This window comes from Phocoena sinus, chromosome 3, assembly GCF_008692025.1.
Source record: "Phocoena sinus isolate mPhoSin1 chromosome 3, mPhoSin1.pri, whole genome shotgun sequence".
NCBI lineage: Eukaryota > Metazoa > Chordata > Mammalia > Artiodactyla > Phocoenidae > Phocoena > Phocoena sinus.
The window spans coordinates 10,812,383-10,825,403 of NC_045765.1; the positions used below are offsets into that span (position 1 = coordinate 10,812,383).

The 13,021-nt window shown below is 61.4% G+C and overlaps 1 protein-coding gene across 1 annotated transcript; it reads right to left on the reverse strand.

Moving 5' to 3' along the window:
* Positions 1 to 3,963: 3,963 nt before the first annotated feature.
* On the reverse strand, positions 3,964 to 12,959 carry CILP2 (cartilage intermediate layer protein 2). The gene is made up of 10 exons (XM_032625619.1): positions 12,900 to 12,959; positions 12,679 to 12,787; positions 12,392 to 12,538; positions 11,313 to 11,411; positions 10,163 to 10,435; positions 9,475 to 9,630; positions 8,124 to 8,189; positions 7,437 to 7,545; positions 7,094 to 7,251; positions 3,964 to 6,844 (listed from the first exon to the last, which is right to left on the reverse strand). The coding sequence occupies exons 1-10, from the start codon at positions 12,957 to 12,959 to the stop codon at positions 4,509 to 4,511; spliced, it is 3,513 nt and encodes a 1,170-aa protein (XP_032481510.1). The 3' UTR covers positions 3,964 to 4,508.
* Positions 12,960 to 13,021: the final 62 nt, after the last annotated feature.

Sequence of the window (13,021 nt, forward strand, 5' to 3'; positions counted from 1 at the left end):
TCACCAAATGTCCGTGTCTGTTGCTCCCCTGATCCCTGGGCTCTCCTCCCTCCTGCCTGCCCAGATCCCCCACCCCAGGCCCTGGGGTCTGGCCTCAGCTCCTGCCCTGGGAGGGGTTGGGCAGGACATTGGCGCTCAGCTGAACTTTTCCTTCTCTGCTGGCCTCCTGCCTCTGTTTCCACCATTAAAATGCAAGCATTCCTCCCACCTGACTGAAGCCAGTTCTCACCGCCAGGCTGGCTCCAGTCTTTGGGGTCTGCGACTGGGTCATACCCAACTCTGAGGGCTGATGAGGGAGACAGACAGGGCTGGGGAAGTGGTGGGTAGCCATGCCAGGGACACGAGGCCCAAGTGGAGGAGCCAGCAGTGTTCAGCCAAAACAGGAGGCAGCTGGAGGGGAAGGGGCGCTGGGCTGCAGGTTTGGACCCTGAAGGTCTGCCACGTGGGAGGGGGCAGACCCAGTTCCATAAAGGAAACACTTTTCAACACGCTGAATGCTGCCCCAGGTCTAGAGGAGTCTTTGTTATGAGAAACTGTGTGATCTTTCCCAGCTCCAGCACCTTCTGTGGCTCCCCATCACCCACCTGAGACTCTCCAGCTCCTTGCTTGGCAGGAGCTGGGGTGCTGGCACCGGGGCCTCCAAACCTTGTCTCCAAGCACAGCCCTGGGGCCCACCCTCAGAGACTGGGGCTGATACCCTCAGGATTGCCAGATTCTCCCAGACCCTCCAGGCCCCTAAGTCTGGCCCCTGGGCAGGGGAAGATGTTCCCATGAAAGGCATGGGCTGAGCAAAAGTGTGAGGGAGGGATGGAGAGGCTGGGGGTTGTCCGATGGAGAGTTCTCCAGATGGACAAGAGCCAGTGGGCCATGTAGGCTGAGCACTGACTCCACAGGTGTGTGGCATTCAAGGCTCTGTACACCACCCCTGTGTGTCTCCCTTCTCCATGCCCGCCTGAGGTTTCCCTCCTCAGCCTTCACATGTACCTTTCCAGCTGCCTGGTATGCCCTTCCTGCCTTGCCCACCTGGCAAACTCCTAGACATCCTTCAAGACCCACTGCCTGTGTCCTTTTCTCTGAGAAACATTGCCTTTCCCTTCAGCCTATGGTGTCCCCATTTGCTGTGTGACCCGGGGCAAGTCCCTTCAGCTGTGAAATGGGGGTATGTGTGTGAAAAACCACCCTCCCTAAAAGCATATTTTGAGGCCCAAGACAACAAATATACATTAAATGCTTTCAAAGTGAGTTAGGGCTTTGGGGACAGGGAGGGCTTGTATCCAGTCACTGCTCAATGTGTGTTCATTTTTATCTTCCTCCTCTTGGATTCTACAGGTTTAAGACTCTCTTGTTTTAAGCACCGTTCCAAGATTTTTCTCCCACTCGCAATACTAGGAATTTTAAGAACCTCTGGTTCTAAAATTATAAGTCTAAAATGCCGTGGGCGGGACCAAGGGCCTCCTTGTGCCCTGAGCTGACGCCAGGGTGGCTGGAGCTGGGGTCTCTAGGGTGGACTTTATGCCCCCCACACCCCAAGCTGACGGGGTGTGGTCTGGCAGTCCCAGTTTTAGGGGGAGAGCAATGGATTTACCAGGAGGCGGATAGCAAACATTCCAGGAGGGGGGGCGTGGAGACTCCTGGCTCGGAGGCTAGAATGGGGTCACAAGACAGCGTCAAGAAGCACAGGGCTGGGCTTCCCTGGTGGCGCAGTGGTTGAGAGTCCACCTGCCGATGCAGGGGATACGGGTTCGCGCCCCGGTCTGGGAGGATCCCACATGCCGCGGAGCAGCTGCGCCCGTGAGTCATGGCCGCTGAGCCTGCGCGTCCGGAGCCTGTGCTCCGCAACGGGAGAGGCCGCAACAGCGAGAGGCCCGCGTACCGCAGAAAAAAAAACAAAAAACGAAGCACAGGGCTGTCAGCTCAGAGCCATGGCTTCCTTCTCTTGGAGCCTCAGTTTTCTCATCTGAATATTGGGGCCAAGTGCTGCCCTCTTGAAGAGCTGTTAGCAGGGATGAGGAGGCACTGGGGCTCCAGCCACCGTCCTGTGCCAAGTATTTTCTTGGGCTCTGCCCTCTGCCTGGAACAGTCTCCCTGGCCCGCTTCCCTCTAGGAGCCCCTGCTCACTCCTGGCCCAGCCGCAGCAGCTGGGGAGGGGGCCCCAGGATGACGCCCACCCACCCCTGCCCCACCCTAGGGAAGGGGGGCCAGCTGCCGGCCCCAAACTCAGCTGCCCCAGGGCTGGCAGTGGCCGCAGCCCCAACACTTTCTCAATGAAAGGTATTTGGCAGTGGTGTCTGACACCTCATCACACCCAGCCTGGAAGCCAGCTTCTCCTGCCAGCTGCAGGCGGAACCCCCCCAACTCCTGCTGCCCCCCAGGACCCCGACAGGCAGGCCCAGAGTCTGTGTTGCCTTGGGCGGGGGCCTACCCCTCTGAGCTTCCGTCTCAGCTGAGGGTGTAGACACAGTAAGTCTGGATAAATGCTCATGCCCCTGGCTCCCAGGGGCCTCAAAGCATCTCCCCTCTCTTGTCCATCACAGCCTATCCAAGGAGAGGCTGGGGTGCTGGCACCGGGGCCTCCAAACCTTGTCTCCAAGCACAGCCCTGGGGCCCACCCTCAGAGACTGGGGCTGATACCCTCGGGTTTGCCAGATTCTCCCAGACCCTCCAGGCCCCTAAGTCTGGCCCCTGGGCAGGGGAAGATGTTCCCATGAAAGGCATGGGCTGAGCAAAAGTGTGAGGGAGGGATGGAGAGGCTGGGGGTTGTCCAATGGAGAGTTCTCCAGATGGACAAGAGCCAGCGGGCCATGTAGGCTGAGCACTGACTCCACAGGTGTGTCGGGGTGTGCGTGAACCTCTCTCCCTGCCAAGGCCAGGCCCTCTCCGGGCCCCCATTGTTGGCACAGAGGTGACACCTCTACATGCCAGACAGGCAGATGGTAAGAGGGACTGGAGGGGCAGGGGTGGACAGGTGAGCGAGCGGGTGGGTGGGTGATAGAGGGGAAGTGGGCAGTTGAGTGGGTAAGTGGGTGGGTGTGCAGAAGGCCCGAGCAGGCCCTAGAATAAGGGACTAATACCCTGCACTCCAACTCCCTGCCGCCACCCTTTCTGGGGGCAATCAGCCAGGCACAATGCTCCCCATTCCAGGCCCCCAGAAACGCCACATTGATGCCTTCCAGGGACCGACGTCTACAGGCCAAGGGAGTCTCACGCGTGTCCTTGAGGGCACTGCTGGGCCATCCAGGGAGCCCCCCGCTCCTGCCGGGATTCACTCTGGGGCCCAAGCAGCCCTTTGCCTCTCCTTTTTGGGACCTCAGTTTCTCTGTCTGGAAAGTGGGGGTGTGGTCGGAACAGCGCCTGCCCCATGGGGCGTCAGGACAACTTGCCTGGCCGCGCGCACACTGCACGCAAGCAAGTGATGGTGCTGCACCTCCAGACCGAGAGTCCCGGTGATGGCTCAGGACCATGGCCTTGGGCAGCCAAGTCACCACGTGGTCAAGGCATGGCCAGGCCTCAGCCGGGTGTGACCCAGGGCAGGGCAGCTGTGGTCCCGGTGGAAGAAGTCCAGGGAAGCCTCAGTTCCTGCCTCCTGGGGCAAGCGGCCCTGCCAGGGCCCCTCCCTGCCCACTGTAGCCCCTGGGCATGTGGCCAGATAGGAGCCACTGACCACAGCCAGGCAAGGAGGATAAGGCCAGGGCAGCAGCTGCTACTGTGTTTTGCAGTCAGGGCTGCACAAGCCTGGGCTGCTAATGAGTCAGCTCTGCACACACATGTCGCAGATGCACTTCTGTGGGCATCGGCTGGGGCCCACGTGCCTGCCTGAGGAGTGTCCAGGGCCGCACGGGGGCCTGCAGGCCGCTTGCACACCCATGTCCGTATGTGCTTCAGGCCTGTTTCTGCCTGCCAAGGTGCCCCTGGATCCAGCAGCCCCAGCCTCCATCCTTCTCTCCCCAAGACTGACACCAGGAGTTGGAAATGAAGCATCTTTAATGGAATCCCTGCCCCGACCCCCTGGGGAATCTCCAAGCACCAAACGTATGAGAATTGTGCTCCTCAGTCCCAGAGCCAAGAAGCCTCTTCCCCAGACCTTCAATGGGCCACATCTGGACCCCACACTCACACCTGTTATTATTTATTCAATAAATAACCCCAAGAACAAAACTCAGGGTAGAGGACCCAATAAAGCATCCAGCTCAGCACAGAAATCTGAAAGGGAGGATTATCTGAAATCTGGGTCAAAATATGAAATGAAATCAGAGCTGGCATGTGAGCTGGGAATGATCCCCTCTGGGCCTCAGCCAGTCACCAGCCCCGACCATCATCCCAGGATGCTGGCTCCCACAGTCAGGACAAACTCCATTTCACGGCACACAGCAACAATTATCTGCCTGCGTTTGCACCATCGGACCTGACTGAATTCTGGGCTGGGGAGGGAAATGCCCAGAAACCTGAAGAGACTTGCCAAGGACAGAGGAGTCTGGAGCAGGGCAGAGGAGCGAGGCTGGGGCCCAGGGTCACTGCTGGACCCTGCCACGGCGGGTGCGCAGGGGACCTGAGGCTCGTGCCTGTGCCCGGCCCACCTCACCCATCTCCCTGCGGATGTCACCAAGAGCTGCCAATGGGGACTCCAGCAGCCTCTGGAAGAGGCTCGGCCGGCCCTCTGGTCTCTCCCGGCACTGAAAGGTGACGGCTGTGCCAGCATCGGCCTTCATCTCCCTGGAGAAGCCATCAGAGGAGCCATCGAAGCAGCGGCCGATGGCAATCTCCTTGGCCAGCCTTGGGCTCTGGTCAGTGACTGTATAGACACCATAGTTGTGACCCAGAGGGTCCAGCGGGGCCAGCATGGAGAAGACAGCCAGGTCATCGGCAGGTGCAGCAGGGGGGTGCCGGGTCAAGTAATCCTGCAGGAGTCCGTTGACCGCCACGCGCCGGCAGCTGCCCTGGGGCATGATGGTCACCAGCGTCCTGTCCACCTGACGCTGGTCGAACAGCATCCCGCTGCACTTGAACTCCACGCAGGCGGCAGATGTGCTAGGGCGCTGGGGATCTCGGACACTCCGGTCATCCCGCAGACCGTAGAGCTGGCCCCGGGTCCGAGGGTGGCTGCCCCCCGAATTGTGGGAGCGGACCATGTATTCCTGGGGACCCTGGATCTTCACCTTGAGGAAGCAGGCTCTGAACTCCTGCGGGTTGGGCCACCAGGCCAGGAGATCTCCAGTCCAGGAGGCCGGCACGCCCTCGCGGAAGGGGACCACGTTATACTCGTATTTGTCCATCTCCACGCGAGCAAAGCGGAAGTGGCTGGCGGTCACCGGGGCCTCCTGACACTCCCGCAGGTTGCGCCACGGGTACACGGGGCCGTTGGCCTCGGCGGGGTCGCCGGACCTGGGTTTGGCGAGGTTGATGCGGAAGCCATTGCGTTTGAGGGAGGGGTCATCGTGGTCGGTGCGGCGGTAACCCAGCTTGTCTAGGTAGGGCTGGGCCACGCCCACGGTGGCCGGGCGTGGGCGGGGCCGGGATGCGGCGGGCTCCAGCTCCTCCCCGCCCAGGGTGGCCGTGACCAGGGCGGTGTAGCCGTCTGGCCGGTCAGCATCGCAGAAGGCGGGGAGGCAGGCCCCGTTGGGACCAGTGACGGCGCTGTCGAAGCGGCCCCAGGCGCGGGGGTTGGCCGAGAAGCCGGGGGCAGGCTCCAGGTTGACCAGCGTGACCACCACGCCCTCCACCTGCTCGTTGGGGTTGAACTTGTCGTTGGCGTAGGCGCGCACCTTCACCAAGCAGCGGCGGCGCTCAGGCACGTCCAGGTTGAACAGACGCCGCTCCCGGATCTCCACGTTGCCCACCAGGAAGACCCGCTCCTCCCGGCGGACCCGTGAGGCCGCCGACCTCTCACGCTGGAAGCCGCTCTCCTCTTCCCACAAGCCCGTGTCAGGGTTCAGCGACCACAGCTTCAGGGCCTCCACGTGGCCGGCCATTCGGATCTGGCTGGCGGCCACACGCACGGCCACCGGCCCGGTCTGCAGCTGCTCTGCGGAGCCGGCAGCACGGAGGTCCACCGAGAACATGCCGTAGGTGCGCAGTGGAGCCAACTCCCCGTCACTGTCCACAAATCGCAGGTCAGTGGGGGCCGCAGCCGCCGAGGTGACATTTCGGGGGTCAACAAATGTCACCCGGGCCTCCACAGCCCCTGCATAGGGTTCACCATCAGCTCTGCGGAAGGCTCTCGGCGGGATGACCAGCTCGCCTAAGGGGGCTTCGTCCTCCAGCTCCCCGAGGGATATCGTGTTGCTCTGGCTGGCATCTAAGATGACAGGGGCTTTCTTGCGCATGGCCTTGACCTCATGGTACACGCCCGCACCTTGAGGGTCAAAAGGCAGGACCCTGACAGTGTCCACGAACTGGCCACTGGGGTCCACGAAAGTAATCACCAGCCGCTGAGTGGAAGGTGCCACCTCAATGGTGAAGTCACCCTGGTAGGATGTGAAGCCAATGGGCTCCCGGCCCAGGAGGATCCGAGCAAAGCACAAGGGCTCCCTAGACTCAGCGGCCACCACACGTCCCCGGATCAGCCCCCGAGGGGGCAGACATTTCCGGCAGCCACATTCAGCCACTATCTTTACTGGGAGGATGTAGCCAGAGCAGTGGATCTTCCTGCTCTCCAGCCGGTGCACCGAGCAGCAGCGGGATCCTGCATCCCCACATCGGGGGCTCGAGCCTGCAGGGCTGGGGCAGAGGGTGTCAGGGCAAAGGCCTACGTCCAGGTAGATGGGGCCGCTGCCTGGCTGACCACAGTCGTCTGGAAGCTTGATCAGGTGTTCTCGGGGCTGGGGGTCACAGGCTGGCTGGCCTGGGGCTGTGGAGCAAGAAATCAGCCAGATCAGGGTAAGGGGGGCCCTCCATGGACGCCAAGGTTGGGGGCCTAGATTGGGATCAGAGGCTCAACCCCGGGGGGCTCAGTGGGAGCATGGGATCCGACTGAGCAAGGTCAGAGATCAGTCTGAAGTTGGGGTTCCATTTGAAGTTGCGTTTTAGCTGGGGTTGGGGCTCAGTTTGGTGTCACGGCTCACTCAGGGTTGTGGGTAGGGTTGCTGAGGACACTCACCAAGCACGGTGAGTTGGGCAGTGCCCGATCGCACGGCCCCGGCATCATTCCACGCTTTGCAGTGATAGGTGCCTGCCTGGTCTGGGTGAAGCCCATGCAGCTCCAGGTGGGTCCCGTACCTGTGCGTTCGCCTGTCCAGCAGGGTCCCGTTGTGGAACCTGGGTGGCGGGTGAGCAGCACCATGAATGCCCTTGGCACGGGGGAGGGGCTGCATCTGTCCCGCCCCACATGGGGCACAGGGAGGTTGCAGAGCAGCTTCCTCTGGGGCACCACATATCATGGGAAGCCCATTCCAACCCCAAATCTGGGCGCGAGACCCTTGAGCATGGGGCAAGGCACTCACCAGGAGTATTTCTTGGGCATGGGGGTGCCCAAGGCTTTGCAGCAGAAGGTCACATTCTGGCCAGCCTCTCGAACTCGGGACTCAGGGTGCTTCACCAGATAGGGCTTCTCTGGGGGCAGAGGCAGCAAAGGTCAGGGCCCTGCCCCACCCCAGCTTCTCCCAATGACCCTTCCCAAGAGCAGGGCCCCATCCTTTCCCTTACAGTGATGCCCTGTTTCACTTGGGCCTTTTCTAATGACCCTCCCCCCACTCAGGTTCACCTCACATCTGCTGGAGACTGTGCCCTTAATGCTTTTTTTGTGTGTGTGGTATGCGGGCCTCTCACTGCTGTGGCCTCTCCCGCTGCGGAGCACAGGCTCCGGACGCGCAGGCTCAGTGGCCATGGCTCATGGGCCTAGCTGCTCCACGGCATGTGGGATCTTCCTGGACCGAGGCAGGAACCCGTGTCCCCTGCATCGGCAGGCGGACTCTCAACCACTGCACCACGCAGGGAAGCCCAATGCTTAATCTTAATGCTTCCCTTTGCAACTCTACCTCTCACCTCACATCTTCTCCAATGACCGTTACATCTTATTTCTTGCTCCATTGGCCTCACTGTACATCACATCATCCCAAGTGCTTGGCGTCACCCAGAATTTCCTCCCCAGTTCCTCAGCCCCCTCGTCCCTCTTACCATGAGGCACTTACCCAACTTATTAAGGACAACAGTGACCACAGCAGAGATGGAGCTGTTGGCCTGGGCCTGGGCCATGCCTGCAGAGAAGCCATCCATTCGGGCACTGACATTGGCTCAGCTGCTGGCACAGACTCCAGGCACCCAGAAGGTTCTGTGGGCATGGCTAGTAGCCATGGTGCCAGGCCAGTCTCGCAAGGAGACCCTGGCTCCTGGCAGCGGACACCCAGGTGGGGTGACCACCGAGCCCAGAAGGATGTGGTCAGGGCACCCACAGGTGTTGAGACCACACCCTGGGGGGGGCACAGGAGGCAGAGAAGACTCTTGACCCCTTTCTGGGGAGGACTTTCCTCTCTATCAGTCACTCAGCAAAGGTACCCAGACACCCTCCCCACCTTGTTCCCCTCAGAGAGTCCTCAGCATGGACCTGCTTGCAGCAGCCCTTGGTGTGAAGGACATGGGGTTCAGTGGTCAGGGCTGGGCCAAGGGGAGGGACTTGGGATCCTGGTGTGAAGGAGATGCCCTGGAGGAGAGGACAGGATAGGTGACTCTTACAGGGCAGAGAGGCTCCTTCTAGCATGAGAGAAAATGTTCAGGCAGGGGCTGGGGGCCCAGCGAGGGGATGGGTCTTGGGCCCAGAACATCTCCCTCCTGTCACAATCCTGTGGTTTCTCCATAAAATGGAAAATTCCACTGGAAACTTCAGGGCAGAGGCACGGAGAAGGCAGAGCCAAGCAGAGTAGGGTGGGGAATCCCACCACCCCATTGGCTACTGTGCTCCCCCACCCTGCTGCGTGCTCTGCTGGGGCAGTCTCCAGACCATGTCTGTGGAGACCAGGCCTGATTGGAATTTCCAGTCGCCTCCTGGCTGGCCTGGTGTCTGGACCAGGGAGGGCCTGGGCATCATGTCTGCCAGGGTGTGAGCGCATGTCCACGTGGGCGTGGGGGACGGGCGTGGCCTGCGAATGCCACGCGTGTGTGCACCACGAGTGTGTGAGCCAGCTTCTGTGTGTATCCACGTCCACCAGGACATCCGCACACTCCAACAGGCACACAGAGGAAGTGCCTCCTCAGATCTGCCCATGACTGGACACGACCCCCATGGCGTCCACCCGTCCAGATGTACACATTTACCAATGCTCTTCAGGGGCCCGGAAGGGAAGGAAAAGCCAGTCTCCAAGTGGTCCAAGTTCTGGTCGTCCAGGCTCCGCCCCTACACTCAGGCTCCGCCTCCTCCCTCCAGGCACCGCCCCATCAGGATCCACCTCAACTAGCCCCTCTAGGTACTTCCCTCAACTGGCCCCGCCCCTACACCCAGGCCCCGCCTCTAAGCCAACTGTCTCCTCCAGGCCCCGCCCCTCCTACCTGGACATGTAGGCCTCACACACTTCTGCGCCTCCAGGGGACGCCCAGGACACGCATCCGCAGCAGGGCTTGGGCAGCGGCGGCGGCGCAAGCGACGGCCTGGCCCGCAGCTCCCCGAACAAGGACCCCACGGGCCCCACGCACCCCACGTGGCCTCTGGGGAGAGGGCAGGGATGGGGGCGTCAGATGGAACCTGGAACTCTGTTGACAGTGTGGGACTGGAGGGTGCTCTCGTCACGTGCATCCGAGTCAGAGAGAAGTCCTGCCCACTGCCTCAATCGGTGCTCCCCCAGGCGCACCAGTCGAAAGTGCAGTTGAGGTACCTTCCCGCCCCCGCCAAGATAAGCCCTGCTGTTCTCCCTGCGTCTCACCCACATCTGGGGCTCAAAACACACTTCCACAGAACGGCCCTAGTTCTAGATGAGCAAAAGAGGGCAGTGAGAGGGAGCTATGTTCCTGGGGGCCCCTTCCTGACCCCGACCTGGGCCCCGGCTATTCTTAGCCCCTCCCTTCCAAAGCTCCTCTCCTATCCGGTCCGGCCGTCTCCTGCGGCCTTGCTCCTAAAAGGCCCCGCCTCTTCTTAGCCACGCCCTGCACCCTCCCCCTCCCCCCACCCCACACGACACCATCCTTTCAGGCCTCATCCACCTATGGCCAATCCCCGCCGCTCCCTTAGCCCCGCCCTCACCGAGCGGGCAGCGGAAGCGCACGTGGTAGTTGGAGCAGCGGCGGCCTCGGGGCTGCTCGCGGTTGAGGCACCAGAAACCTCGCGTGGGGTTCAAGTGTACGCGCTCGCCGACGTCTGACGGCAGGGCCCAGTCTGTGGTGCGCGCCTCCAGCGCCAGCGGCCGCGGGCACACGCGCGCCGGCCCGTAATAGAAGCGGATCGCAGCCAAGCTCTCGAAGTCACCGTCGCCTCCCGGGTGGTCGACGTTGAACCAGGACGTCCACTCGCTGGCCTCTGCGGGCACCGCACGCGCTGGGACCCGGGCCTTAGCCGGTCGGGCCCCATCAGTTCAGGCAGGAGCCTGGGCTGCGGCCTGCCCACTCCCATCTGCGTGTTTAAGCCAGGTCCCCCTCCCCACAAAAGTGCATGGGCGAGCCCAGCCTGCCCAGATCCAGAGCCCTCGAGGGCAGAAGGAGCTGTAGAAGGATCAGGGGAGGTTGGATTGCGCTTGCCCCGGCCCTAGTTCTGCTGCTCAGTATCTGAGCTGGCCCATGAGTGCACGCTGAGATCTTGCCACTGTCTCACCAGCCCCCACTCTCAGAATTCAGAACCGTTGAGGTGTAAGGAGATATCAAGGCAGCACGAGGAGCCAGGCCTGAGACCAGCTATTCCACTGCCTGGCAGCCTCGCATCAGTGCCAGCTGGGACCTTGTTCGCTGCCCACTGAACCTATCAGGCAACCCTCCCTTTCACAGAAGCCAGAGGTGGGAAGGGTCTGGCCTCTCACAGGTTAGCTTCTGTTTCCATCAATCCCCCAAGGGGCGCTCACTCCTTTCCTCATTCAAGAGCAAGTCAAATAGAACCTTCCTAGCTGGGAAGCTAGCGACTTGGGTTCCAGAACTCCTGTTTCCCTGACTGAACTGAGCTTGTTGTCTCACCGCCCCGCCCCACCCCACCCTGGTTTCCTCCTGGACAAACAGCCTGGGCTCTCATCTCCCTGCTCCTAAAACTTAGACCTCTTGGGGCACCACTTCCAGGGGCTGCCATGCCCAGGGACCAGGACAGTCCTGGGCTCTTCACCCAGCTTGTGTCCCCTCCTCACAAGACCCTACCAGCCAGAGCTCACACAGAGTCCACAGCAGAACGAGGACTCAGACCCAAGCTGGCTCACCTTCCCAGTCCTCCAGGGCTGGTGAGGGCTGGCCAGGGTGCAGCCATGAACCTTCAAGGCCCCACGCAGTCACCATGGGCTCCTCAGGGGTGGTGGTGCCTGTCAAAGGGGTGAGGGGTAGGGGGGAGGACTTCTGTGAACTCCTGGTATGCAAAGTGCTCCCACGATCATCCCCATTTCACAGGGGAGAAGCCGGAATCCAGGGGAGAATTGCAGCACCCCCTCCTCCAGGAAGCCTCCCCATGACCTCCCCACCCCCAGTCTCCCACAGCCCCATCCCTCACTCTGACACAGCCCCTTAGGTTAGGGAAGTCTGTATCCACTCTGCTTCCCAGACCCAGTTCTCCCACTGTGCTCAGTGGCCATGAGTTCAGTTGGCTGTGCCCCTCCCTGCTGTCATATTGATCTGAATTTTCTTTCATCCATTTGCTGACTGGAAGTCCCTCCCTCAGTCTACCTTTCATCCCTGCACTTGGGGCCCAAGCTGCCAGTGGGAAGTCCTTGGAATCTAGCCTGGCTTCTCCAGCCGCGAGTTGTCTGAGATAACTGGGCTGGGCGGTGACTTCAGACAAGTCCCTTCCCTCTTGGAGTCTCAGTCTCCCCATCTGAGAAATGGGCCCAGTTCCCCACTCCACTGAGTGTTCCAGAGATGGGAATTTCTTTTCTGAGTGCTGTGTGTGTGTGGAAGAGGGAAGGAGTTAGGTGAGAGGGGACAGCTCTGGCCCCTTCATAGTGAGACCAAGACTGGATGATTCAGGGTCCAAATGCTGTGGCTGAGATGGGTACCCTGCAGTCCTGAGAATCCAGAGGAGCCTGAAGTTCATAGCCACACTCCCAGTGCCCCTATCGTCCCTTGGAGGAGGGAAGACAGTGGACGAGATCCCCTCCTGCCCCAGGTGGTCCCAGAGCTCCATCTCTTCGTTGCCCCCTCACTCCACCCCCGAGGCTGGCAAAGGGAATGCAGGCCTGGGGAAGCAAGTGGGTCGCTTGGTTCTGTCTCCAGGCTCCGGCTGCTTGCCACGCCCTCTGTCAGACGTCCGGCGCCTAGGGGGCTGGTCTGGGGTCTGGGGGCGCCTCACCTCGGGTCCCCGCCAGGTGCGCGGCGGCGACACAGAGGCAGAGCAGTATCTGCAGTGACGCCATGGCCAGGTCCGAAAGTCGGAGGGAGGGTCCCAGCTCCGCTGTGCACTCGGGTCGGACTCCCGCGGGTCTGGCGGCTGCTGGGGCTGTGGATGGGGGAGGGACGCGACCGCAGGCCACGCCCCGTCCAGGCCACTCCCCATCCACGCAACGCTCCCGGGCCTGAGGTGACTTCGGTGCGCAGACAACCTCTTTGGGTCGCCCCCCTCGGTGCGTCTGGCTGTACCTCCGCCCTCGGGCTGGCCTGCGTCCCCTCGTCGCCGGCTGGAAGTCCCCTCCTTAGCCCACCCTCTGTTCTCCACGTCGGGAAGTGCCTCCTGGAATCGAGCCTGAAGCTGTCCGAACCTTCAATGTTTAAGCCGCCCTTTAGGCGGCTAGAAATCCTCCATCGGGTGTAACTTCGATTCTATTGGCTTTAGGCCACCCTGAGCAGCCTGGAAATCCCACCTTGAATCTACCCTCCACTCTTCTGGCTCCAGTTTTCTCCGAGGCCAGCAAGAAGTCCATTCACGTCTGCCCTCCATCCCTCCCGCCTTGGGGCCACCAGGGGACCGGTGGGAAGTTCCTCC